The sequence below is a fragment of the Gymnoscopelus braueri genome, assembly GCF_963280865.1.
Source record: "Gymnoscopelus braueri genome assembly, chromosome: 9".
Lineage (NCBI taxonomy): Eukaryota > Metazoa > Chordata > Actinopteri > Myctophiformes > Myctophidae > Gymnoscopelus > Gymnoscopelus braueri.
In genome coordinates, this window is record NC_137610.1 from 14,049,611 (window position 1) to 14,074,992 (window position 25,382).

The following is a 25,382-nucleotide window of genomic DNA, read 5'->3' on the forward strand; positions in this document are numbered from 1 at the left end:
CTTTGAAACTGTTATAATGTACTTTTAACCTCAGTACCATTTTGTTAAATAAACTCTTATATTGTACTTTTTTTGACCTCGTTGTGTTTGGGGGTTTAAAGAACAGTGGGTTAAATATCACTTACCAACAACAAAGCAGCATGCTATAAAACACTTGTAGACACAAATCCTAATTCAGGTGCCCACATCCCCCCCGGCCCTGACCGAATAGCCAGTCAGGGCCAGTCATATTAGTTTTTATAAATCTATGCATTTGACCCATACCTATGCATTTGAATGCCCTCCAGAGCTGCCAGTGTGACTTCCAGGGCCGGTGCTAGGCAATTTGGCGCCCTAGGCAAACATTTTCCTGGCGCCCCCCACACCCCCCCGCCACCGTTTTCTGCCACAGCGCCACCTAGAGCCTGCAAAACTGACTTCATGTGCAGTGACACTCAGTAGTGGGGAGTGGGACTGGGAGGTAGGAGTTTGGTAAAGGACCTTGTTGCCACCTGGTGGCAAAGAGAGCTACCATGTTTGAAATGTGCACAGACTGTTGAGAACCATTTAGAAAACATAAGACAACAGGAACAAGGGTGTCATTATTCTGATGTAGTTTACTTAGCAAGCCTCATTAGGCAACCATACAGAATCATGGCAATGCAAGTGGGTCTGCATGCTGCTAGTCACAAAGCAACTGGGTCTAAGTTTATTATATACATTCAAGTTTTATACACAAAGATAGGAAACTGATCACAAACATAAGAGTACCTCTACTCCTCTGACACAATATGAGTCAACATTTCAGGATTTCATTGCACATGCAAAACTGAGCAGTTATGTTTGCCAATATAATTTCATGTTACAAAAATACTAAAATATGATTCTGGAGAACATTTACACAAATACAAATTTTCTTGTGGCACCTACACTAGGAGATGTCATTCTTTCCAGCATTGGACATAGATATTAGAAATTAATGTTTCAGTAGTAAGTGGCGGGGATGCCAGTTATAATAGTGTCATAATTGACAGTTCTGGCTGGCAAAGGAGAATAAATACTAATCTATGCTCACTTATGTATGTTTTATGGTTCTCCCTTACTGTATGTTAGAATAGAGGAAGAACTGATCCTCTTTCCTTATTACATAGAAGAGGGACAGAAAGATAATGAACATTATCCTATATCCCTGGTACTAGATCCAAAAAGGCAACATTAGACATAGTTACTTTTCCATGTCATATATTCATGCGACACTCGCCCACTCACTGCAGACATGAGTGGATACAGGCATAGACAATAACCATTTTGGTTAAGTATTACTGATAAGAAAAAGACAATATTTTCTCATGTCTCTCCTCTCTCTGCCCTTGGTTTCCTGTCTATCTACACACTGATCTATCTGAAATAAAGCATAAATGCTAAAAAAAAATAAAAAATTAATGAATGAATTTCAATACAAGCTACCATTGATCAATTAACTTAACTGTGTGCTATTCCCAAAGAAAAATATCCCACTCTAAAATAATCCCATGTGGAACAGCTCCATTCCATTGTGGGGGTTTTGAAACCACAGCTATTTTCTAGAGTAGTTCCATTGACAATGCAGAGAATTTCCATGAACACATGGATTAAAAAAAATGCATCAGTGCCAATATAAACAGAAATCTGGACGTCAAAAGAATAGCATTAGCTAATGTAAATTCCCCCCTAAAGTCGAGCTGAAAGGATGATCACATCCTTGGTCATATTGTACTTCTATTTAAAGATATATGGCAAAAAGATTGAGTGTAATGACGTGGCTTCCCTGGGGATTTGTGAAGTCATATTGACAGTCATCCTGCCCAAATATGGACGGATGACAGGACGCTGGATCTGAGACTGTGAACGCACGAAATGTGAGAAATATTCACACACATCAAAAACATTCACAATATGTGAAAAATATTTGGGGGTTTATATCCATGGCCTAATTTGGCACGACTAGCCCCCCTAGATGCCACTCTGTATCTTTTTTAATTAAGATCCAATCATGATTTCTTCCAGTAAAACAAAATATGACACGTCATGCTTATGGCACGTCAGCAAGTACCAAACAAAGTTTCATTATGTTACAGGCACCAGAGGACAGTGCTGTATGCTGCAGTTGTTCTTCCGTATCCAACATGGAAATATGTTTCTGAAAACACCCAATCGCTGTGACATGTACAGCTCTCTGCTCAAAGTTATGTCCTGCAAACCTTTCACTAGAAAATATGTCACGATACAGAAGTAGATACTTACAAAATTTCAATTCAGCTCAACTTTAAGGGTGGATTTTTTTTTAAATAGCCCAAGCCATGACAAAACAAACAGAAAACACTTGGCGGACTCAGTCATCTCTCAGGCCACTTTAAAAAGGACTGATGAACTAAAATCCATCTTCATCTCTATCCATAGGCAAGTCTTAAGAAGTTATCTTGCCCAAGTGAAATCAGTTAGGTTAGAGCACCACTGTGTCCTTTTCAGTGCGCCCCTTTGAGTTACTCTGTGGCCTAAGGATGGACTGAGTTTATTTATAGCTGCCCTAAAGCTTCAGTAATGGAATGAAAATATACAACACAACCTGCAGACAAAAGGATGGCAACACAGCTCTGTGTGAGACCCCGCGTGGACGGCAGAATGACATAGGAAGACGTTTAAATGGACCAGGGCTAGTTTGGCTGAGGTGGATTTAAGCAAAACATATTAATACTTTTAATATGACTGAATTGCAACACTTCCATGTTAGTACCACAGCTGCTTTAGGTGTGTGTGTGTGTGTGTGTGTGTGTGTGTGTGTGTGTGTGTGTGTGTGTGTGTGTGTGTGTGTGTGTGTGTGTGTGTGTGTGTGTGTGTGTGTGATTATGAGCGCTGTCTACTTGTTCAAAATGACTTATGTCCCAACCTTTGGAAGTATTCTATGGCAGACCCTCTTATTAAGTCACTCTTATTTGGGCAGCTAGAAGAGTGTATGTCAAGAAAGTGTGTGCTTCAATTTCATGTGGTCCCATCCATTCCACTGCTGCTCGCCTGTCCGCTGTTGGAGAGAGGGGGCATAGCGTCCTGGTCGTTATCCCTGACAAAGATGACAGGGTCTCCGCTCACATTGATGAGACACTGAGCCTGGAAATGGAACGCACACACAGATACATACACACACGCGTCAAGTTTCTGATGCCTTAAACTCAAGTGTTCAAAATTGTCCCATCTCTGATGTCCTAAATGGACTTTGAACAGTTTTTTTTAAAACTTGTTTTCATTTTTCATTGCAATTGTGTCTTATTTGTTTGTATTGTCCTTTGTGTTAATGGTACAATAAGATACCAGGGTTGTGTCTCTTTCGGAGGTGTAACATACACTGTTTTTGTATGCTTTTTGTTATTGACCTGTATGTGAAAATATAAAATAAAGAAACCTTGAACAAAACAAAAAAAGCAGGTTAATTATTGTAAGCTTCCACCAAATTGAAAGTAAAATATGACTATCAGTAGATTAAAAGCTTTGTCTGCATGTATGTGTTATTTTATATTTTTTATAATTGATTGGGTGGTCTGTTTATGAATGCTGCATGTATGTATGTTTGTGGTTGGGTACCTGGTTTTTGTTTGGGTTTTCCATGAACACACATTCCTTCATGCTGTAAGAGACTACGGCGTTGCCACCCAAGGCTGCTACGTGTGCACGCACCATTGCAAACACCTCTGCTATGAACGTGTGGAGGAAACCACTCACACCCCCTTCCTGCCGATAACACACACACACACACACACACACACACACACACACACACACACACACACACACACACACACACACACGTCACAAGGATATTGATATAGTATGAGCACCTTGCATAAGGTGATCTTAGGGCTTATGCTAGGCCGTATGACTTAGGTTACATGACGAAACTTATGGACAAAAATTACAATAATCAACATGGCTTGATCATGTCCCATTTCTCTAAACATCTTCATCTTCAAAATTAAACAATGAACCTCTGCATTAAGTAAGCCTTTATTTACTGACATCAGAAACCTGAATAACAGGTTGATGGAAAGCAACAGAGAGATGGAAACATTGCTTAGGCCTTACAATGCTGAGAGACGCAACAAACATGAGAATATAATGTCAACACTGACAATATTGAATGTTGAACACATATCATTCATTAAATATATCAGAGTATATTGGAGTTTCAAAACTACACAACGTGTTATTCTGTGGTCATTTTGTTCCTACCTCCCGCAGAGAGGTTGTCTCTCGGATGAAGAACATGTTAATGATTCCCAGGTATTTAATGATGCGTGTGCCAGGCAGGAAGGACAGAGGTGTCATCTTCACCACAGAGACAGAGCTTCCCGCAAAAGAGCGGTTGGAGCGCAGCGAGCGCGAGCGGCCCTCGGGTAGTGGACTGCAGCGTTCTGATGACGAGGCTGCAGAGAAAGAGAGTTGAGGTGGAGGGGGGGTGATGGCGTTGGGGATGAGGAAAGAATACCAGGGGGAAAGAAGACAAGGGGGAATGGAGATATCGGAGAAGTTTCACAATAGTATAAAATCCAGCGGAAGCAGTGTTCAGTGTGTAGAATGCAAGGGTCTTTTGCCAAAGCGTCAATGCACATGTGAGTCGATGCTGTTTGCGTTTTTACCGTATGTGTATGAGTGAGGAAATACTTTGCGTTACTGTAGATACAGCAGTGAGTTTGCGTGCAACATGGTTGGCCACGTTGATGGTGTAATCACTCGGCATGCGGCCATGCATCTCATGCGATGAAAGCGGACAGAGAGACAGCCACATAGTGTCTGCAGACAGACGGACAGACCTGGGCACAGCTGTGCATAGGCTGATATGTGTGTGAATACAGGTAGGTGCCTGGTGGTCTGATGAAGAAGTGTATGGGCAAAGTGTTTGCAGAACAGTGAGCTCCTGAGAGAAGGTTTTTGAGGAAAACGTGGAAGGACAGAGACAGCTGTGAGCTGGGCTGGGCACATGTACAACAGCAAGAGTGTGAAAGATGATCTGTCCTACTGCAAAAGTGGCTGACGCTTCGAGGAAACCTCCATTAGATTGGTGAGTTCACTTACTGTTTGTGAAAGAGCAGGCATTAGGAATAGTACAACATTCTGACAGCGTCCTCCACCAGTTTTACACAGATGCTTTGTCAGGGTTACAGAATTTGGATGTTAAATGTTGGAGTTTGTATAGACCTCTAGGAACTAGACAGGTCATTGGGAGGTTAAGGGATGTGTACTCTATTTCGAACCCAACAACACATTCAACAAACCAATCTACATGTAGCAGTAATCCTCTAATGCAGAGGTAAAGAGCAAGGGGTTCCCTTCAGACACCGTCACTATTTTGCTGCAACCAAGCTAGCACTTACAGTTGGAAAGGGATCAAAACAAAAACTAAGATTGGATACCGGCCTGAGAAATCAAATTCCATCTACTTCGTCCGTCATCACAGTTACCAGAGCTATGGAGATTTCAGAGCCAAGCTGCTGATTGGAGATCCCTCTGAGGGGCGGGGCTTCAACTTTCACACTCTAGCCAATAAGCCAGTGCTTTTTTTTAAGGATGCTCCGCCCCCCAGCGGCATGCAGGGGAGGGGTGTGTGTGTGTCCGTGTCTGTGTGCGTGTGTGGGGGTTTGAGCGTGTTGTTGCCATGTCAGTGAGGATGTTCACCGAAGTGCGCTAGTGTCCTCCTACTTGTCTTAACTGATCCCCGTCTTATGGTGTGAGCTTTCAGCCTAAGTAGCTCTAGCCAGGTGCTGCATCTGTCTGCAAAGGAACCGTAATCAACGGAAGGAGCTGGAGAGAACACACACACACGACACAAAACACAGCACACCGACACAGGCATACGCACACAAATCCACCACGCACACCACACACACACACACACACACACGGAGACGAGACAAGTGGAAAAAACACATACACACACACACACACACACAAAAAACAAAACAAAAAGACGACGAACGACAACAAACAAACAAGAAGAACAGAAAGAAAGAAAAACATAAGAGGATGAGGTAAGGGAGTGATACAACACACTGTCACTCCGAGACAAAAGGATGAGAAATCAAAACAACAGGGCAGTGTTGTAGTCATGGTGGCAGGGAGGTGGTGGGACGAGGGGAGGGGGGAGATGGGAGACGAGTGCGAGAAGGTGCTTACCTCTGGATGAAATGTTGGCACTCTCCGGAATACCTGCCAACATATGCACGCACACACACACAAATCAACATCATCCACTGCTGTACTACTATACTAGCATTAACATCTGCACAAGAGTACAACTGCAACACTATTCTATCTGCTCACATCCTATGGACCTATTATTCATTCTATAAATCCAAGCTGTCTACACCAAAAAAGACTATCTAGAGCTGGGATATATCAGGACTAGCATTTTCAGGATACTTGTGGACCAAACTACGATATTGTCACCATGTTGTTGACATAATAAACAGTAATGTACTTCTATGTTATATGGTGTTTTGTACTGCGGTCCTCAACTAAAGAAATTCTTATCAGACCAATAATCACAGGAATTTGTCAACTAATTGATTAGTATTATTTAATCAACAAATCTGTAAAATTGTGTTTGCAGCATAAAATCAAACAAAGACCAGGCTTTCCAGGTTGGTGACGTTGAGAACTGAATATTCTAATGTTGATTTCACAATGGCTACTGGCTATTCAAAGTTATAGACTGGCAGAATTAAAGGATTATATCTAGAGTTTACAAATGTGCATGGAAAAAAGCATCGATTAATCAAATTAATCTTTGGTCAACTAAGACCAAACCAACCGATTAATCGATTAATCAACAATGAGGGGACAACAGCACTAGTATTTTGTAAGTCTGACTGAAATCAGAGTCATATTCAAATCAGAATAACAAAGGTGGCAAGAGAGACAGAAAGGAGATGAGCTTGGAAATGTATTTTCCCATCAATCATTGAAAGATCCAATGAAGTATGATAAAAAAAAAATGTTTTACTAGGGGCACTCAAGTTACTTTTCTGATGTTCTGAGGTATGAGAGTGAAAAGTGTTACTAATCCTATCCATTTCTTCCACATAGTCATCTCAACTCGTCTCAAACATCGGTGACACAAGACCAGCAGTTCTCAAATGGGCTCTGGGGACACAAAGGAACTCCATGAGATTTGACTCCATGAGAAGATTTGAACTGGGCTCCCATCAGTAAAATATGAGTTTTATTTCACTAACAGAGAAAAAAAGATAGCTGGTGCAAAAAGCATGGCCAAGACGGTTAGTTCGCTTAAGCACAGCTCACACTACAAGGTAATCGGGGAGAGTTTGGGTAGGGAACGCCTGTATCGACAATCGGGAGTTCGAGCCTGATCAGTAGCAATTATCTGTCAAGATTATCCTGTAGTGTGAGGGTTTCAATGATCCAATCATCAGCCTCGTAATTTGCTCACATACCAGTACGTTAATTTTCAACTTATGTTTGATATTTATCTGGATGATTACATCACTACTGTCCGAGTGGGAAGGCAGGAGTGGCGTCGACTGGGAGAGAGAAAGTCTACAAGGAGACAGATCTGAAATGAATGAGAGGACTTTTGACATGGGACCGGTCAAAGCAACCTGTGGTGCATTGGACAGCTGAGGCTTGTCGATATGTGGCACTAACACGAATGATGATGAGAATCTTATCAGATTATCCTGTAGTGTGTGATGCAACCATATTTCTTGTAGTGTGTGATGCAACCATATTTCTAAGTCATACAAAAAGTTAAGTTAAAATTGAGGTGCAAAAGCTCCAAAATGTGTCAGTTTCCATGCCATCAAACTCATCCACAAAGGGAGTTTTTGATCAAGAATAGATGAAAATCTTTCTTCCTACTAATATTTAATTTGTCAGAAGGTAAAACAGCAAGAAAGAAAAGAAAGTGGATCCGGGTTGTGCAGGGTTATTTGGCCACCACCGTGGAGACTGCCGTTTGATTCCTCCACGGTGCCTCTGGCATGGCCGGGTGCTTCAACCAATACAATTAGCTGTGTTTGCTGGTCTGAAGTTGGCGGTTGATTTTATCCTCGTCTCTGCACTAGCAACTTCTATTGGTTGGTCAGGGCACCTGTTCGGTGGGTAGCGGGGCAGGAAACCTGTTCGGTGTTCCTCCACATTCGTTACGCTCTCCCGGTTACACTCCTCAGGCGAAAAGAACTGGATACCATGTGTATGGTTTTGTAAATCGTCCCCAGGATGTATTGGGGATTAGTAGGGACCTGTAGTGTAGCATAGTGCATTGTTCATGGGGAACTGGCAGAGCGAATCAATTCTAAAAAAAAACTAAAAAAAACATGCCCGACAACAGTGCAAATTGGCATATGATTTGCCCATATATGGACTGGATATGCCCAACATCAGCACAAATCGACAAATACGATGCTGGCAGCTAGGCTGTCGGGCATGAACTTTTTGAGAAACAATGATTCCTCCGTGACATGCCCAAGTTTGAGAACTTCTGATCTGGATAATGTCACTATGACCTACACATAATAAAACATTGAGTGTTAATTTGACTCTCACATGGCATTTCAGAGTCAGAATTTCACTATGCATTCAATACTACAGCTATACAGTACATTACACACAGCGCTACAAGATAATGGCTATTTCTTTACCTGCTCGCGGTACCATTAGGAGGTGATTATGGCAGATTTTTGCAGCCGGGGTGAGTAAAGAGACTGTACCTGAGGTGTTAGTAACACTTCCTGTTAATAAAGGACAGGACATAGGGCAGAACTGATGGGAGGAGGGAGTGGAGGGGGATCAAAAAAGACTTGAAAGGGTACCTGAGATTTTGGCTGTCTGTTGGTTGTTGGCAGATGTTGAATCGGCACAAAGCTCCAAGGGAAACTGCAGCTGGTCCTCCGTCTCTCCGCCTCCTGAAACATACACAGGTTGGTTACAATCCCTCACTTCATACTCATACCATAATAGCATGATGATCACTGAGTAACAAGATAATCAAGTCATTGGAGGCCAATTTTTGCAAAACAATTTGTTTGATATTACTCCTACAGATTTTGTGATTTTTGCAAAACGGTACACAGTATCTCTATAGTCATGTGATCAACACTGATTTGTCCGATACTTCATATTCCATCCTAATTGACTAACATTGCCTCAAACCATGAACGCAGTGTGTGATTTCCGTGAAATTTTGCACGCACATTCCCACAAGGCCGAGGAAGAAATGCCAACCTTTTCACATTGGCCTGTCATAGCACCACTAATTTAGGTCTAATTTAGCAAGGTCTAATTTAGCAAAACAAATTTTTGGAACAAAATGCCTCAAATCATGAATGCAGTGTCCGATTGCCGTGAAAGGCCTAAGAAGAAATGGCACCCTTTTCACATTGGCCTATTATAGCGCCACCAGGAGGCCACAATAACCTTCCTGAGCTCCGAGGGGCACTTTTTCTAGTTGCTTAGAAAAAGAACGGCAGAAGGGTATAGGTTCACAAACTTCTTCCAAGGAGAGCAGTCATATGTTCTATCAGCAATGAAGTGTAGGCTACTTATTAAAATAAACAGATTTTTTTCCTGCTGCGCGTCCATGTATGAAACCACTCACATAGTACGCACGTTCTGAACTCACTTTCTGACTTCTCACTGTCCCTAAGATAGCAATGCACCTCACCACACCTCATTTACAGGCACCATGTTTAAGATATATCCCTGAATGTCTTAAACAAACTGACCTTTGTTTAGTATCCTGTCTACCAGCTTCTCCTGACACTGGTCTTTATCAAAACTCATTGCTACGGCAGTCACCGCAACCTGGGAGAGAGACAGAGAGACAGAGAGTGAGATTTATGACAGGGCAGGGGGAGTGGATGAAACTTGAAGGAGTGCCATTATTTCCAATACAAGTGTGTTTGTGTGCACAACCTGTATGAGTTCATCTTCTGGCACTGCTACGGCGAAGTTGAGATGACAGAGACAGCAAGGGACCATGGAGCGCAGCTTGAAGTACAAACTCTGGAACAGACAAAACACATGGCACTGCAGTCTGATCCATCTAAAGGCAGATTATAATATCAGCCAAATGTCTTTGCCCACAACTAACTAAAGGATGTTTTCTAGTGTTGACACACACACACACACACACATACGTGTACTTCATCTGGGGTAACACAATGAATCGAAAACAATTCAGGTATGTACAGTATTTTCAACCCAGCAGTACAATTTATGTAGCTCTGAGAAAAAGTAAATATGAAATCCTTAGTCATTTTCAATAGTTAAACTTTTTGTGCAGTTGTAATACACAATTCCAATGTCTAGCAAAAATACTGTGATATGCCTTTTTCATCCCTAATATTGTACTCTTTGTCTTTGTATGTCCTGACCACCTCACCCAACATTACATACAACATTAATACTGGTTGGCCATCCTGGAAGTGGCTCACCTTTAGCAGGTTCTCACACAGGTCAGTGAAGATCTTGTTCAGACCGGCATTGGTAAGACTGGCATTACTCAGCCTAAACACCCGCACTGATGTAAACATCTGAAATACAGTGACAGTTCAGTTACCAGAGAACATTAAGACAATGAAGCGTAGTTTTGAAGAAAAAAAACCCAGCACTGGTTGGAATAATGGGATGATGGTTGGACAACGTGTATTCATATTCTGTGCAATAGTGACCTGTAATCCTGTGGTCCAGTTATAAATCCCAGGCATGATTTCAGTGTTACAGCTGTAGAAGCCTGCAGGGGCACGGAGAGAAGAGGAGGAATAATTACATTAACCCATTAAAACCGGGAAAGCACCTGTGTAACCACTTTTACCATATTTTATATGTTGGCTATTAAAAAATAGCAGATATACTATTGTAAATCTGCAATTTAAAAAAAAAATCTTGAAAAGCTGTGCAAATCTTTGAATATATATGTTTTTCAAAGCAAACATTTTTAACTAAAATCTTTGTTTCTGGCGGTCCCTGGAACAAAATATTTTGAGATGGGGGTCCGCACCCGCAGCCAAATACATGTTATTTTGGGGTCACTGATATAGCAACATAAGTTTTTGAGAAAACTGTTAGGATTTAGAAGACATTGGTAGAATCAGCCTCAGGTTTTAATGGGTTGATTAGCCAACTGCTCTGGTTCAGTAGAGACAGTTGATTGTGTGAGTGCAGTGTCCTGATAGGAAGGTAGATACCAGAAGGTGCGGGAGCATCGGTCAGCAGAGAGTGGATGTCCTCCACAGCGTCTGTGTCGTCAATCTGCACGTAAGAAAAGCAAAGCGATTGGAAATGTGATGCGCTTTTATGTGGATTTAAAACAAGTATTACTGTTCTGCCACAGACCATTTTTATTTACACTTGCCATTTTAACTTCTTAAATGTTTTGCCCTATGAACTTCGTGGAGGCTATCGTGTTCCAATGATGCAAACTGTATGAATATTGCCTTATAGACGTGTTGGAGAAAGAGAACCTTATGCAACAAAGTTATTGTAAAACAACTGTGGCTGAATGTCTATTGCCCCTTCAAGACAATGATGAATATTTCCTGAAGCTGGACGCAGGTCATTCCATTACAAAGCTCCATCTGACTGGAACAACCTTCCTCTTTCTCTCAGATCAGTTACCTCTCTTGGCCGCTTCAGGACTTCCTTGTATTCACATCTCGAAACTATCTGTTCATGCTTTTAACACTGCTTGTACATACGTTTATTTCTGACTTTGATATAGGTCATAGTACTGTATTCTCGACTTCTTTGTTTAAAATGAGTTGGTGAATGGGGGTGTGGGTGGGAGAGGGTGAGCAAGCTAACTATATCTGTACATACACATCTGTGTGTATTGTGTACTTGTACAGTATGTAATGTTTTACGTATGTGCATAGGACCCCCTCTAAAATGAGATGCTGCATCTCAAGGGGCTATCCTCTAAATAAATTCTGACCAAATTCTGATGGTATTCATTGCTCAACTCTAAGCAGCAGCACTACTGCCTTACCTGAACCCTTACTCAAACCTTATTAAACCAACTCTGATTCTAACCTTAAAATAGCCCCCGGAAACATGTGGATATTGTCTCATTCTAATCTTTCCCAGAAACAGCACACACATATACTGTACCTCCAGCACGAAGGCATCCTTCTTGCCGTGGGAGAGGTCCAGTTCTGACAGCTCATCGGAGCTCTCCGAGTGTGAGCGGAACAGTCTGGTGCGCTGTCTGGGCTCGGGGATGGGAGAGCCCACCGCCTCTTCTGTCGGCTCCTGCAGGAAGTGAGGGACACAAGCAGCTGAGGACTGGATAAATACACGAAGCCCACAACACTACCCTCTTCACGCACACATCTGCATCCTCTGTCTGGCCAGACTGAACGGCCATTAAACACATCACCTTATCAGGTGCCCAAAAAAAGTTCCCCGAAAACGGTGACACCATTGGCCACAAACCAATTGTTAATTTGAAGATGGATCTGGAATGGGTAAACAGCAGAGAGAACACACCATGACAATATACACATGTGAGGGTGAGATGGTTGTATTACAGGGATTAGAACACAGACAAAAGGCTTTGAATTAGGATTGTGTGGTGGTGGGTTTGCTGTTCGACAGGTGAATCTGTGGTGGGTTGCACTCATTGTCCCATTTTCACTTGTTCTCCCCACATTGAGCTGTGTTATGAACAGTGTAGTCAGTGTAGAAATGTGATTAATAAGAGTGGACGAAGGAGTCATGCGTGGCTGTGCCTCACAGCCGAACCCAGTCATGCTCAGTACCATGTTTATGCCGCGGAACACGTCAGGGTCCAAGGCAAATATTTTCTTTATTGGAAGGGGGGAAAAGAGGGAGAGATTCATCACGACGTATACACAGCACATCGTGTGTATAAAAGAACACTTCTACAGATGATAGATGGCTCAATTGTTAAAATCATATTGTGCGTGGTCCTCCTTCTCAGTTAAAATTCTAGGAGAGGAAGGCACGTGTGGTGTCTGAATGGCAGCCAGAATGGATAGTGACTCTCACCGGTGGGTTGATGTGGTACAGCTCTTTGTTCTTGGCGATGGTGTCATTGATACGTTTCTGGATGGTGGAGATGTGCTGCTCATTGGCCATGTCACCGGAAGTTTTGCCTGCAATCTGGATCCCTCCTGGTGCAGGCAAGGCTGTCAGATACACACCTGTAGCAGACTAAACACACACACACACACACACACACACACACACACACAGTATGAAAAGCATCTATTACAGACTTCCCAATTGCAGTGTTGAAGTGTCCTTAAGCAGGATATTGGACCCTAACCTTCACCCACTCTATCTAAAAACATTTGCAAGAAGTGCAATGTTAGCAAAATGCATGAATCTAACATCCCTATGACAGCACAATAGAACACATTAACTCACAGCAAGGCCCAGCAGCATGTTCTCTCCGATGCTGATCTGGATGCGGAGTCCGAACAGAGCGTTCATGCACCGCAACTTCAGTTTGTTCATCAGCTGCGTGTGCAGCTCGTACTCCATGAAGGGCAACAGGTTGGAGATGGCAGTGGCATTAACCTCTCCCTGGGCCTTCTTCTTTAAACGGCACAGTCTGGGAGACAACACACACACAGATTTCAGTGCAGTGCCAAAGAGGAAGATACAGACCCAATATTTTGTGCAAAAAAAATAAAAATAATTATGCCCATGTTATTCTATAAAATATTAAGCTGTTTACAATTGTAGAAATGTGTCCTCATTTAAAGGAAAATGTTATAGAGAATAAGTGTAATCAAGTGATTACACATTTATTATTTAGAGTGTTTTGTTATCGCACACAAAACTGAAATTAATGTAACCAAGTCTTTACGCGTTGTTTGAATATCTCACCTGGCCTGGATGAGGCAGCCTTTCCCTGTGACAGCTGCTTCTTGTGGCAAGTCAATGGTTGTGAACAGCACATCAGGAACCTTTCACGGAGAAATTCACACTTTATTCACCTAAATGAATGTGCCAAATGTATATTCACAGTAGTTTCGATAGCCTGTATGTGAGAACATCACGTGCGCGTGTGTGTGTGTGTGTGACCTTCTGTCTTCGGCAGTGGTAGCAGTAGGTGAGCTGGGCGGGAAACGGCATGTTGAGCTCGTCGTATGGAATGTGACAAAACCCACAGGAGGGAGGAGACGGATCCTCAAACCTGGAAGAACACACAGAGACTAGTATCGGCCCTTGCTGCACATCATCAGCCAGACAGACATACGTCCACTTAGGGATTGCCACTGAATCAAACAGCAAAGGTGGGATTGCGTTCAAAATGTATTCATACACACACAAACACACACACACCTATTATCGCTGCTCCCAATATCCAGACAACCTTCACGCATGTACCGAGGATTCAAGATGGCTGCTGTGCCCGCTGCCGACAGGATGCACACCTCCTCACTGTGTAGAGGATGAGAAGAGGAAGAGAAACAGAGATAAAATGGTGAGAGAAGGAGGAGAGAGGATCTATGGCATTAACCCATTGAGACCTGAAGCCGATTCTACATGTCTCCTAAATCTCAACAGTTTTCTGAAAAACGTATGTTTCTATATCAGTGGTGGCGGTGCTCAATCTTTTTCATGTCCAGGACCCCCAAAATGATACGTATTTGGCCGCGGACCCCCATCAAAATATTTTGTTCCAGGGACCCCCCAGAAGCAAAGATTTGAGTTAAAAATGTTTGCTTTAAAAATAATGTATATATATATTGAAAGATTTGCACACATTTTCAAGATTTTTCAAAAAATTGCAGATCTACAAGCTCGTAGCGCGGCACTCGGTGCCGCGCTATGAGCTTGTATATCTGCTATTTTTGAATAGCTCAAAGTGTAGAATAATGCTTTTTAGCTCAAATCTAAAAATGACACAGTTCCAGGTCTTAATGGGTTAAAGTCAAGTTCATTGAAATGGGTTTAGTCCTTTTCAGAGTAAAAACAAGGGTGCTTGGGTGGCGCAGTGGTTAAGTGCCTGCCCACCACCACAGAGGTTGTGGGTTTCGAATCCACCGTGGTTTGTCGATACGAACACAATTGGCCTGTGTTCGGGGTAGGGAAGGCAGACGGGGAGGGTGATATTTGTCACCGCAAGTACTCCTACGGGCTGGGGCGGCATCCGTCAGCAGGGAGGTGTAGCATGAAGGCTCTACATCCTCCCGGCGGGGGCTCCTCACTGGCAGGTGAGTCAGTAGCATACAGCAGCAGTGACAACACACCAATGTGTGTGGGGAGGAATCAATTGGCAAAATGACTAAATTGGGGAGACAATATTTTGTGTGTGTACACATACCAGATACTGGTGCTCTCGCTGTATCCCACCACAGCATGGCATCCCAGGGCTTTGGCATGAGATTTAATCTCCTGGCGAATTTCCTCCCACCATGCATCCCGAGTTTCTGGCTCCTCTGAAACACACACGACACTGTGTCAAACGTGCTCTCATCTCATCTCTCTGACTTCCACATCTGACTGAAAATAAGCTGATTAAAAACTAACTGACATGATAAACTGACAGCATTATAAACTATTTCTGACACAAGAAGTAGTGCTGACTATGTGGAAAACTCTCCTACACAACTGACAGAGTGGTGTACTGATCTAGCTGCCTTGACTTACCAGCAAATACACAAAACATACGTTTTGTTGTTTGCTGGTGATTAGATGGTGCATCATAGCAAGCCAAAACCACTTAACCAATTATCAGCTTGTAAATAAAACAACATGATAATGGGAAAAGAGTTGACTTAAAACAATGGTAATGATGAAGGCAAAGTCAGTGGTTAGGTTAGTGTGCATTTGTTTTTATTGGCATTCCGCATGTGCATGTTAATCACCAGCCCAAACGGATTCTCCTTCATTATTGAAAGTCTCCTCTCCTTGTCTCCTTTCCTTAAATCACTGTGGCCCCCTATCAGGCATGTAACAATCAGGGTGTAAAATGGATGTCAGCCAACAGACAAATGGTACTGAATAGAAGCGGCTGGAAGGATACTAGGCCACTCTAATGACAAAGGTCAACAATTAGAGGTCCTGTTCTGAGAATCTGGTAGCTTGTTAAAATAGTGACAGCGACTGAACAACTTTTATGTATGTTTTCAGCCCGGTTGAAGAGACAAGGAACTAAGAGGCCGTTTTATAGTTGGTTGGCAATCAGCCTTCATCAAAGTCATGGACATACTCGTGAAGGCTAAAACATGGGGCGTGTCTCAATATTCGAACGAGGCTCTGTTAAAAAATGCCACCTATGTCTGATTTTAGACTGGTTGCAAGATCCTGGTTGAGTCAAATCCTTACAAAAGGCTGTTATTTTGTATTTTCACTCGCTCAGTCGTGCTGCATCAGTGCGTAGAGAAGATTGTGAGGAAGCTACACTAGAGTATTGAGCTGCATCCCATGTTTCTCCAAGTAGGCCACATGCTGGCAGAGCCACAGACAGACAGACAGACAAAGAGAGAGAGAGAGAAAGACAGAGAAATTGGGCTGTTTGTGAGAGAGGGATGGGTGGATGAGGAGAGGGGAATAAAAAAATATATAAACACGAGTAATAATGGTCAGGCGTATTAAAGACCCACCATGGATGAGCTCCTTTGAAAAAACAGAAGTGGCATGTCACACAGGGCAGGCACAGGCACACAGACGTGCACACTCATGACTACGTGCATACTCATTGACAGAGAAGGGCCATACTCATTCACCCCAGAGTCCATAGGGCTTTGTTTATAATAATAACAATAATAATAAACCTCATTTATGAAGCACTTTTCAAAACAAAGTTACAAAGTGCTTTGTTTAGGTTTTTAAATTGCAGAGTACCACTGTGATAATCCACCCAATCACAGATTTCCTCCACCATGCTCCACCTTCTTCTCTGTCTCTCTCTCCCTCCAGTATGAATACAGCCTGGTGAGTCAGGGATGTACATGTACACCATTCTCACTGTCTCTCTCTCCCTCCTGTATGACTACAGCCTGGTGAGTCAGGGATGTACATGTACACTAGGGTTGGGCGATCTGACGGTAAAACCGTATACCTTGCTTTTGTTTCAAAACCGTCATAATATAATACAATGCAAAACCCTTAGGTTCTTTACGGTAGAACCTATGGCAAGTCTAGAGCCATGCTTCTAAAGCCCATGCTTCAGTTTCACTAACAGCAGCAGATCACCAACAATTAGCAACATTAGCATTACTGAGAGATGCAATGTGAAGTCTTTTTTTTTTTTTTTTTTTTAATTTTTATCCCGCGATTTTGTAACCCTATTTTTTACACCCAGTGCCAATTGTCTATGTAATCCTGGGCACTACCTTCCCTCTGCCAACCTAGGGAGGCCAGGGCCGAGCTCATGCCTCCTTCAATGCATGAGAGCCAACTGACCTTCTTGTCACCTGACAGGGGAGAGTTTCCCTGGTTGGACGTAGCGCGTGGAAGGAACACGTTATTCCAACCAGTTCCCTTCCCCTCCATCAGGCGCCCCGGCTGGCCAGGGGGAGGCAGTATAGTGACCAGGATTACTGCATGTTTTTGTGAGGGTACCTACCCTAGGAGACACGGGGAGAACATGCAAACTCCACACAGAAAGGCCCTTTCGCCAACCCCACCTAGGGTATGGGCACTGATGACGCGGAGGAGAGAACACGCCCCCAGCGCCCACAGCGTCCCCTGCGGGAATCGAACCCAGGACCTTCTAGCTGTGAGGCAACAGCACTACCGACTGTGCCACCGTGCCCCTGAGTGTGAAGTTTAAAATGGATACATATTCATATGTCAGTTGTATTTAAAAGGACAGTCTTATTTCCATTATGGATTACATTTGCATCTTTGATCGGAGACATAATAGATGAGTAAAGTACAACATGGTTCAACCTGTTGCAGTAGTATCCACAAGTTGCTAAATACAGAGTGTCTGGATGAAGAAAACATACATTGACATTATATGCATCGAATGCTTTCTTCTATGACATCAACACTGAAGAGGACTTTTGGAAGGAAAATGTCAGGTCCGTGACTCTCGTCAATGCGATCGTTAACAAACACGTCTGTTGTAACACCCGGTGAAGTATTCCTTCAATCACCCAACTCTAATGTACACAAGTCTCTCTCCCTCCAGTATAAAAACGGCCCGGTGAGTCAGAGATGTACAGTACATGCCTGGTCAGTGTGGCTCTTCTTGCAAGAGCGTAAACCTCCTAAACCTCCTCTGGTCTAGGCAGGTTTGGAGTGGACCACGATGCAGATTTTTGGAGGGTGAAGCGTTTAGGCACAGCACTTGGGTGGGGGCAGCAAGTGTCAGGTGAGAGCTGCGGCTCAGGTGGGGGTAGAGTTTAGAGGAGTCTGCAAGCAGGATTGGGCGGGGGGTACACAGCAGCACATGCTCCACTTCAGCTCAGCACATCGCTCACGCACACATGGATCAGCAAGAGGAGAATGGCAGCTCACTGAATCGAACAATTTTCAGCGATTAAGCCAAGCGTCACGTCGATTAGTGGATGTACTGCCACGAGGGCTGAGAAAGAAAAAGCCCCGCTCACTTGTTTGCATGATATCTGCTTTCTGTGTATCCCCCCAACCCCCATTTCACTGAGCTGCCGTCTCTTCTGTGAGGATGAGAGCACTAAAAACAAAACAAACCCCCCCAAAAAAAAAAACAGGGAAGGGGGGGGGAAATACCTGCGGTGACACTATTCCAGTCTAGCAGTTTGTATGAAAGCGTGTTACCCAAGGCTGGGCCAGAACACACCGTTAGTACAGAGAAGAGAGAAGAAGAGAGCAAAGAAAAGAACAGACAGACTAACAAACTAGCACAACGCGACAGGACGACAGCACTCATACAGTACAGTCACTATGCAAAGCCAGTCAGACCTACTGACTGGAATCTCAAAAGAAAAAAGAAACAAACAGAAAGGACAGGGAAAGAGAAGAAAAAGAGATGAGAACAAAGAAAATAAATTATACAGGCTTTAAGAAAAACTGAGCGAGGAAAAAAAGCTATATACTACTAAGGGGGATAGAGGGAGCATGCATGAGTCTACACTCATGTTATTCTATGGCTGACAAAATCAATGCAAGACAGCGACAAGGAGCAGGGCTCTTCTCAGGTTGGGGTGTGAGCCAAACCTGCCATTTGGCATTAGGGAGTGATAACTATGCAAGAAAGACAGGAGTGTATGGGTTAAAAGAAGGCAGCAGAGGTCCTTTTTTGATCAAAATCCATGGATTTCAGGGAGAAGAACGGCGCAGAGAGAACTGATTTTTAGTAGCCATCACTGTTCGTACCTGAAAAAAACCCTGCTCATTTTAACCCAGCCCACATCCATCACCACTACCCCTTCACGGCATTCTCCAAACAGTATGGTCTCAGAGGGTGAGAACCTATCAATGGGTGCTTTTTTCTGTTGTCCGGGTATGGGGCGGGGGGTTGTTGGTCAGTGTTACATTACCTTGCAAATGTTACTGAGCTAACTCCTAATACTTGCTCATAGTCATAACAAGTGCTTAACGTCACTTTGATCAAAATGTCCCGCTGAAGTCTTGAATAAAAGCCTGCCCTAAATAATACACACACAGTTGGATTTTAAGACAGGAATGATGAACCCTGCTGTACAAAACAGGGTAGCAGTAGACACTAAAAAACATTTCCACCTCCCATGTAAAGCCAGTAATCTACTGGTAATTTTCATTTTGGTTCCCTGTGGTAATAGGCGCCGATTTCGAATATCAGTACATTTTGCACCACCAATCTCCCTACCATGACTTAGTACCACAACTTTTCTTTGGCAGCTGGAGTGGGAATGAAAAGCATCCGTTTACCGGTAGCGTAGCAAGAAGACGGACGTTACAGTAGTTATATGAACAAACTGTTGTTCTAACAAAATGCTTCATAAAACTTCATAAAAGCAATGTTGGCGTTAGAGATTTGTTGGGGGGAAAAGAAAACTTGTGTGCATACCACATAGCGGAGAGAGAATGGGAGAGAGCGAGAAAGTGTGTGTGTGTGTGTGTTTGTGTGCATGTGTGTGCGTGCGTGCGTGTGAGTGAGTGTGTGTGTGTGTGCGTGCCTCCACCCGGAACAAAATTGTTGATAGAATGCTTCATAAGAACAATGTTGTCATAACTGCCAGTCTGTAAGATATTTTCCAACTAAGAGTATCCAACTAAGATTCAACTTTGCATTTCCCTGTGTTATACAAGTACACTCTGTACGTTGTGTGCGTAGAGAGAGATAGAGAGGGGAAACTGGAGCAGAGAGTTAAATTAGCCAGTCTGCGAGCCTGCAGCAGATGGATGTTATTATTTCTGTTAATCCCAAATACATGTTTTATCATCCCCAAATCCCTAGTTGTGCGAGCATTATGTATTATTATACCCGTTACATACATTCATCTAATGTGGGAACAGTGACATGATGGTACTTAAACATAAAGGAGGGCAATGTGGGAATGGCTCTCCACTGCCTATACTGGCAATTTATGTAATTTTTTTAATCCAGCAATGTTATGGTATTCCAGTGGAAAAGGCACTTAGAACTCATCACAGCACCACCTGCAGCCAATGACACAACACAGCAGAAGCAGCAGCGAACCAGAGCCATGCACTGCTACCACGCCTCACCTCCAGAAGGCAGCACCAAAGTACGCAATATTTTACACAAAAGACAGCTACCACACAATGGCACATACAGTTGACGAGTGACAACATAAAAGCTAGTCGGTCACATGCGGTGGAAGCTGCCCATGTCTACTTCCAAACTATACTGGCCAAAGATGATAAGTTTTCCTACTGCAGTGCTAACTGTTTTTGTCAGACAGATCATTTATGTGCTACATTAAATGTGGAACTAGGAGCAACTTTCACCTGTTCCAGACCTCCTAGGGAAATGGACCAGCCACCTAGTGAGGCTGTGCTGTTTGTGTTGACTCACCAGGGTTGTGTATGCGGTCCAGCAGTTTGACTGAGCGAGCGCTGACCACTCCCCCGACATGAACCAGGAAGCCAGGCGGAAAAGCTGTCAAGGTGAAGAAGGGGAATTCCTGTAGACAGAAATGGCCAACACCACACATTGTAAGAGGTCATAATCAATATCTGTGCATAGCAGACATCTACTCTGTCCCCCTGCCTAAATACACACCAGCGATTAAGAATATGAAAGGGGTTTCTGCAGAGAAGCTCATCAACTTTCGTGGCATATTTCATGACAATCAACATGGTCCAACACATCTGTTCTCATGTTGTTTTCTATTAGAGTTGAATAGATATTTTGAATGTCATAATTATGTGCTAATTTACTACTGTAGTTCACCAGTCAAAGTTCTGGTTGGTCTAACTGGTTGGGGAAACAGACAGAACAAAGCTTTTTTGGTATGTGACATCTTTTATCAGTTTTGGAGGTGTGGAAAATTCAGATGTTCCTTAAGGCTCAAAGGTGATGTGATCTGTATTAGGCTCCTGCCAATTTCCTTTGTCTATTTGAATAACAGACTATTCCAAATTGTGTATTCACTTGAACACCACTGTTTTAGGTCTAGAAGTACATGTCAAATACAATATCCAAATTAAGTCATTTTGACTTGTCAAAATGCAAAAATTCTGTGATGCTGTCTGTTTAAGAGTAGAACAAGGTGGAGTTACTAAATTATCACTAAATGAGGAAAAAGGTCCACATGCATCAAGGGTTGAGTGGAATGGTACTTTACATTCCCATGCAACCAAGACTACTCCACTTGCTCCATTGCAGCCTAAGTTCCAGTGTAACCTGGAACTAAAGAAACTAGAGCATTTAACAGAGATCTGAAGGGTCTGGACTTAAACTGAATACATTGTATACTATAAAACTTGGGATATATTGATTTCTTGCTCAGGCGATCACATCCACAGGGTCCTGGTCCTGGCTGAGTACCAGAATTCAGACTTTCATGCTAATAGGGCAACTGGTCGAACATCTCCAGTCAAGAGATGTGCAAGACAAGTCCATGCATTCACACAGAAAACAAGGAGAGTTGGGAGTACATAAACCATGTCCAGGGGCCTCATTCATAAAATGGTCTTAAGATCAAATTTAATCTTTAGTAACTACATGGGTGGCTTGGAAGTCACTTTTATCTCGTTTTGTTAGATTTATGTGCTGATGCGATGTCCCCTGCCATACTTGTACCTGTCCAAGTACTCTCCACTCTGGGATTCCTTCCTACAGCGACATTGCAGAGTGAAATCAGTGACAATGGCATTGGCACATCTTAAAGTGACCATATGCAAAAGAAATTTGTCTTGAAGTGCCAGTGCCACAGATGTCATGATCATTGGGACCTTATGACCACCCACTTCATACATATTTCATATCAGCTGCTACTTGCACAAGAGACTGACGTAGAATTATTTATTTTGTATTCATTCATTCATTGAGCACACACCTTATGTTTAGTATTTGATATTGTCCTTTTGTTATTTGACATTTTCCTTTTTTCCCCTATTCTCTTATGATTATCTGTGATTATCACCTATACTTTACACGTGTAAACTTGTGATGTAACAATGCACTTAAGTTGAAGTTGACTTGTAGACTCACCAAAGCATTAAGCCTGAATTATACACGTTGTATAAGTAAGTAAAGTAAGTAAGACTTGCCAAGCCATGTGGCCCATACTGTAACCATAACGCATAGTGTACACGTTGTATGGTGAAGTATAAATTCAGAATCTGGTGCTCATCATATAAGTGGCCATGCATGCTCAACTTGCTCATCAACTGTTCAGGAGTGAGCAATAGAAATCTATCAAGACGTTCCTCATTCTCTTCATTTACTCGTTGTTGAGGCACATTCACATCAGGCGAAACACAACAATAAGTTGTTTTGAATGACGTAATTTTATATTAATATTAATGTGATGGGAGGTACAGTATATGGCCTTGGTTGCATCACAAGTCCAGTCTGTTTCTGTTTGCCCGTTTAACAGAGAAGCTCGCAGCATACACAACGCAAACCAAAATACACACGGAAGAGATCTTTGCACATTTTATCCACACCGGGTATAATGTCAACTTTATATACGAATAATGTCAACTCCATAGACGCATTAAAAACCGAAAAAGTTAAGAAATTGTGGCACTGCCTCTTTAAGTATTTTGTATGAATCAGGCGTAAGTGTATCATGGGGAATCATCTTAACATCAAGTTTAAGCATAAATCAATTTTTATGAATGAGGCCCGAGATGTGTTTCTATGCACTCAAAGTTAAAAACATCTAGGACTGCAAAGAACCAGAGAGGTGTCTGAGGAATAACTGGTTTGTGTTTTTCAGCCATGCAAGTGTATGGATGTATAGTATGATGAATTGCCTGGATCAAGCAGGTTGAGAGAAGGTAGAACTACAGTAGTCCTCCTTTCTCTCCAGAGTTACCATTTGTGCCAGGAAGCCTATAGCTACTCTGTTTAGTTAGACTTGGGGAGAAAAGACAATGGTGAAATGATGAGCGTGCTGGTAAGCATTGTTGACAGGGAGGCACCCAAATCAGAGTGTTACATTATGTCTGGTCAAGTAGAGGAAGGCATTCAACAAAAGCATACACAACACACACACTTACACCCCTCCCAAGCTGAGGGGACCAACTTCTAACTCCCAACCACCCCAATTAAAAGGTTTGTGGATCTTTTGGAGTGAGGTGGGCGCTAAGCAACCAGGAAGCAAAGGTTACGTGTTGCCATGTTGCTCGACCCCCACGCCCATCTTGGATCTACAAAACACCCGGGGAAGGAGGGAGGGCTGAGGAGTTGACCGTGACTGTGTGTGGCTGTCAGCTGGTGAAGATGTAAGGGGGAGACGTGGCAAGAGAGAGAGAATCAGAGAATTTCACAGCAGTGTGTGTCTGCCGAGACATACCCCAGTGTTTAATAACAAACCAGAGGAGGACGCTCCCTGAGTAGCACGAGTGATTGAGAGGACAGAAAAATAGGGATTATTCGCTCTTAGAGATGCACACACATGCGCCCACGCACAGTCGCACACTCTCTGTCCATGTAAGCATTTCACACCTGTTAGTGAGTTTGCAGTTGAGCACAGAATGGTTACGTTATTTTGTCTTAAGTAGTTGTGCTTGATTCTGTGGATAACTGTGTATCATATCATGATAATCCCATTTATGATTAAGGAAATGTCATGGTGGGAATCATCATCTCCCTGTGTGTGTGTGTGTGTGTGTGTGTGTGTGTGTGTGTGTGTGTGTGTGTGTGTGTGTGTGTGTGTCAGTCATACCCTCTGCTCCAGAGCTGTCTGCGTCTGCTGTCTGAGGAGCGTCTTCAGAGGCCCAGCCTCCTTCCCAGCACTGCCCCCACTTCCCATTCCTGATCACACAAGAGAGCCACTTCAATCACCTCACACACAAAGCACAGCTGACTATGACACACTGCCTACAGGAAATCTTTTATACATTCATGCGTGTAAAGATCTTTGATGTTAGTGTTCCTATGCTTGTGCCAATATCTTTGTCTACCTTTCCTGCATTCTTCTACACTGCCTAAAGACATAGTATAAATATGCCTAAGATCTGGTCGTGCCTAACAAAATGCATCCAACCACATCATGCTGGGAGTAGAGAAGTGTCAGTAGGATTTCAGGTCAGTTGTTTGTAGTATAGATTCATGTCAGGGGCAGGGCGACAGGACAGTTGGATCGGGTTAGAGTCGCTAATCATAGAGGGGACACCAGTAAAGTGCAAAAGGTTGCAAATCCTCATTATTAATCCTCTTTTTCAGCCACGCTCCTCATTAGAGGTATTGATTATTGCACTGCAACAAGGGACTCTTTTAAAAATGCCAGTTTGGTAGTGATGGGCTTGACGCACACAGCGGTCCTACTGTACCGGAGGATGCCAGCTGCAGGTCCTCACTGAAGGACACGCTCTTTCTCAGCAAAGAGACTGATGGAAGGTTGAGCAAAGGAGAGAAAAGGAAATGAGAGAAGGAGAGTACAAAAGGGAGAGGAATTGTGAGGTGGGGATAGGAGAAAAAAAAATAAAGAAGTCAAAATACAGGGAGGATAGAAGATGAGAAAGGACACAGGAGATAATAAGCAGAGGAAATTATAGAATAGAATGGAAAGGAGAGATGAAAAGCAAGAGCGAAGGAAGAAACGGAGAAGGGGGAAAACAGAGTCACAAGTTCACAAGGAAGAAAAACATTACGGAAGCAGAACAAAAGAGGGGGAGTCAGGGCTGCTGGATGCCTTCTGGAAATGATGGTGGTAGATAAAAGGTGTGTGTGTGTGTGTGTGTGTGTGTGTGTGTGTGTGTGTGTGTACGGGGGTCCTTAAATCAGCAGGCACAGTATTGGCATTTGAGGCTGAACTGGGTTAATGTGT

The 25,382-nt window shown here is 43.0% G+C and overlaps 1 protein-coding gene across 7 annotated transcripts in view; it reads right to left on the reverse strand.

Annotated features, from left to right (window-relative positions):
* Positions 1-578: 578 nt before the first annotated feature.
* Positions 579-25,382, reverse strand: part of c2cd5 (C2 calcium dependent domain containing 5) — a 33,608-nt gene continuing 8,804 nt past the window's right edge. Inside the window, exons 9-29 of one of the 7 annotated variants that reach the window (XM_080437416.1) lie at positions 24,279-24,367; positions 20,954-21,062; positions 15,326-15,440; positions 14,341-14,439; positions 14,080-14,191; positions 13,882-13,961; positions 13,417-13,603; positions 13,036-13,200; positions 12,786-12,830; positions 12,136-12,276; positions 11,214-11,277; positions 10,698-10,759; positions 10,461-10,559; positions 9,940-10,029; positions 9,750-9,828; positions 8,838-8,930; positions 6,181-6,213; positions 5,707-5,778; positions 4,240-4,433; positions 3,595-3,741; positions 579-3,123 (exon numbers count right to left, since the gene is read on the reverse strand). In XM_080437416.1, coding sequence (XP_080293542.1) covers positions 2,998-3,123; positions 3,595-3,741; positions 4,240-4,433; positions 5,707-5,778; positions 6,181-6,213; positions 8,838-8,930; positions 9,750-9,828; positions 9,940-10,029; positions 10,461-10,559; positions 10,698-10,759; positions 11,214-11,277; positions 12,136-12,276; positions 12,786-12,830; positions 13,036-13,200; positions 13,417-13,603; positions 13,882-13,961; positions 14,080-14,191; positions 14,341-14,439; positions 15,326-15,440; positions 20,954-21,062; positions 24,279-24,367 — 2,201 coding nt within the window. In that variant the 3' untranslated portion in view covers positions 579-2,997. Of the gene's footprint in view, positions 3,124-3,594; positions 3,742-4,239; positions 4,434-5,682; positions 5,809-6,180; positions 6,214-8,837; positions 8,931-9,749; positions 9,829-9,939; positions 10,030-10,460; positions 10,560-10,697; positions 10,760-11,213; positions 11,278-12,135; positions 12,277-12,785; positions 12,831-13,035; positions 13,201-13,416; positions 13,604-13,881; positions 13,962-14,079; positions 14,192-14,340; positions 14,440-15,325; positions 15,441-20,953; positions 21,063-24,278; positions 24,368-25,382 lie in introns of all 7 variants that reach the window. The other 6 variants (XM_080437414.1, XM_080437413.1, XM_080437412.1 and 3 more) reach the window with 6 other exon arrangements.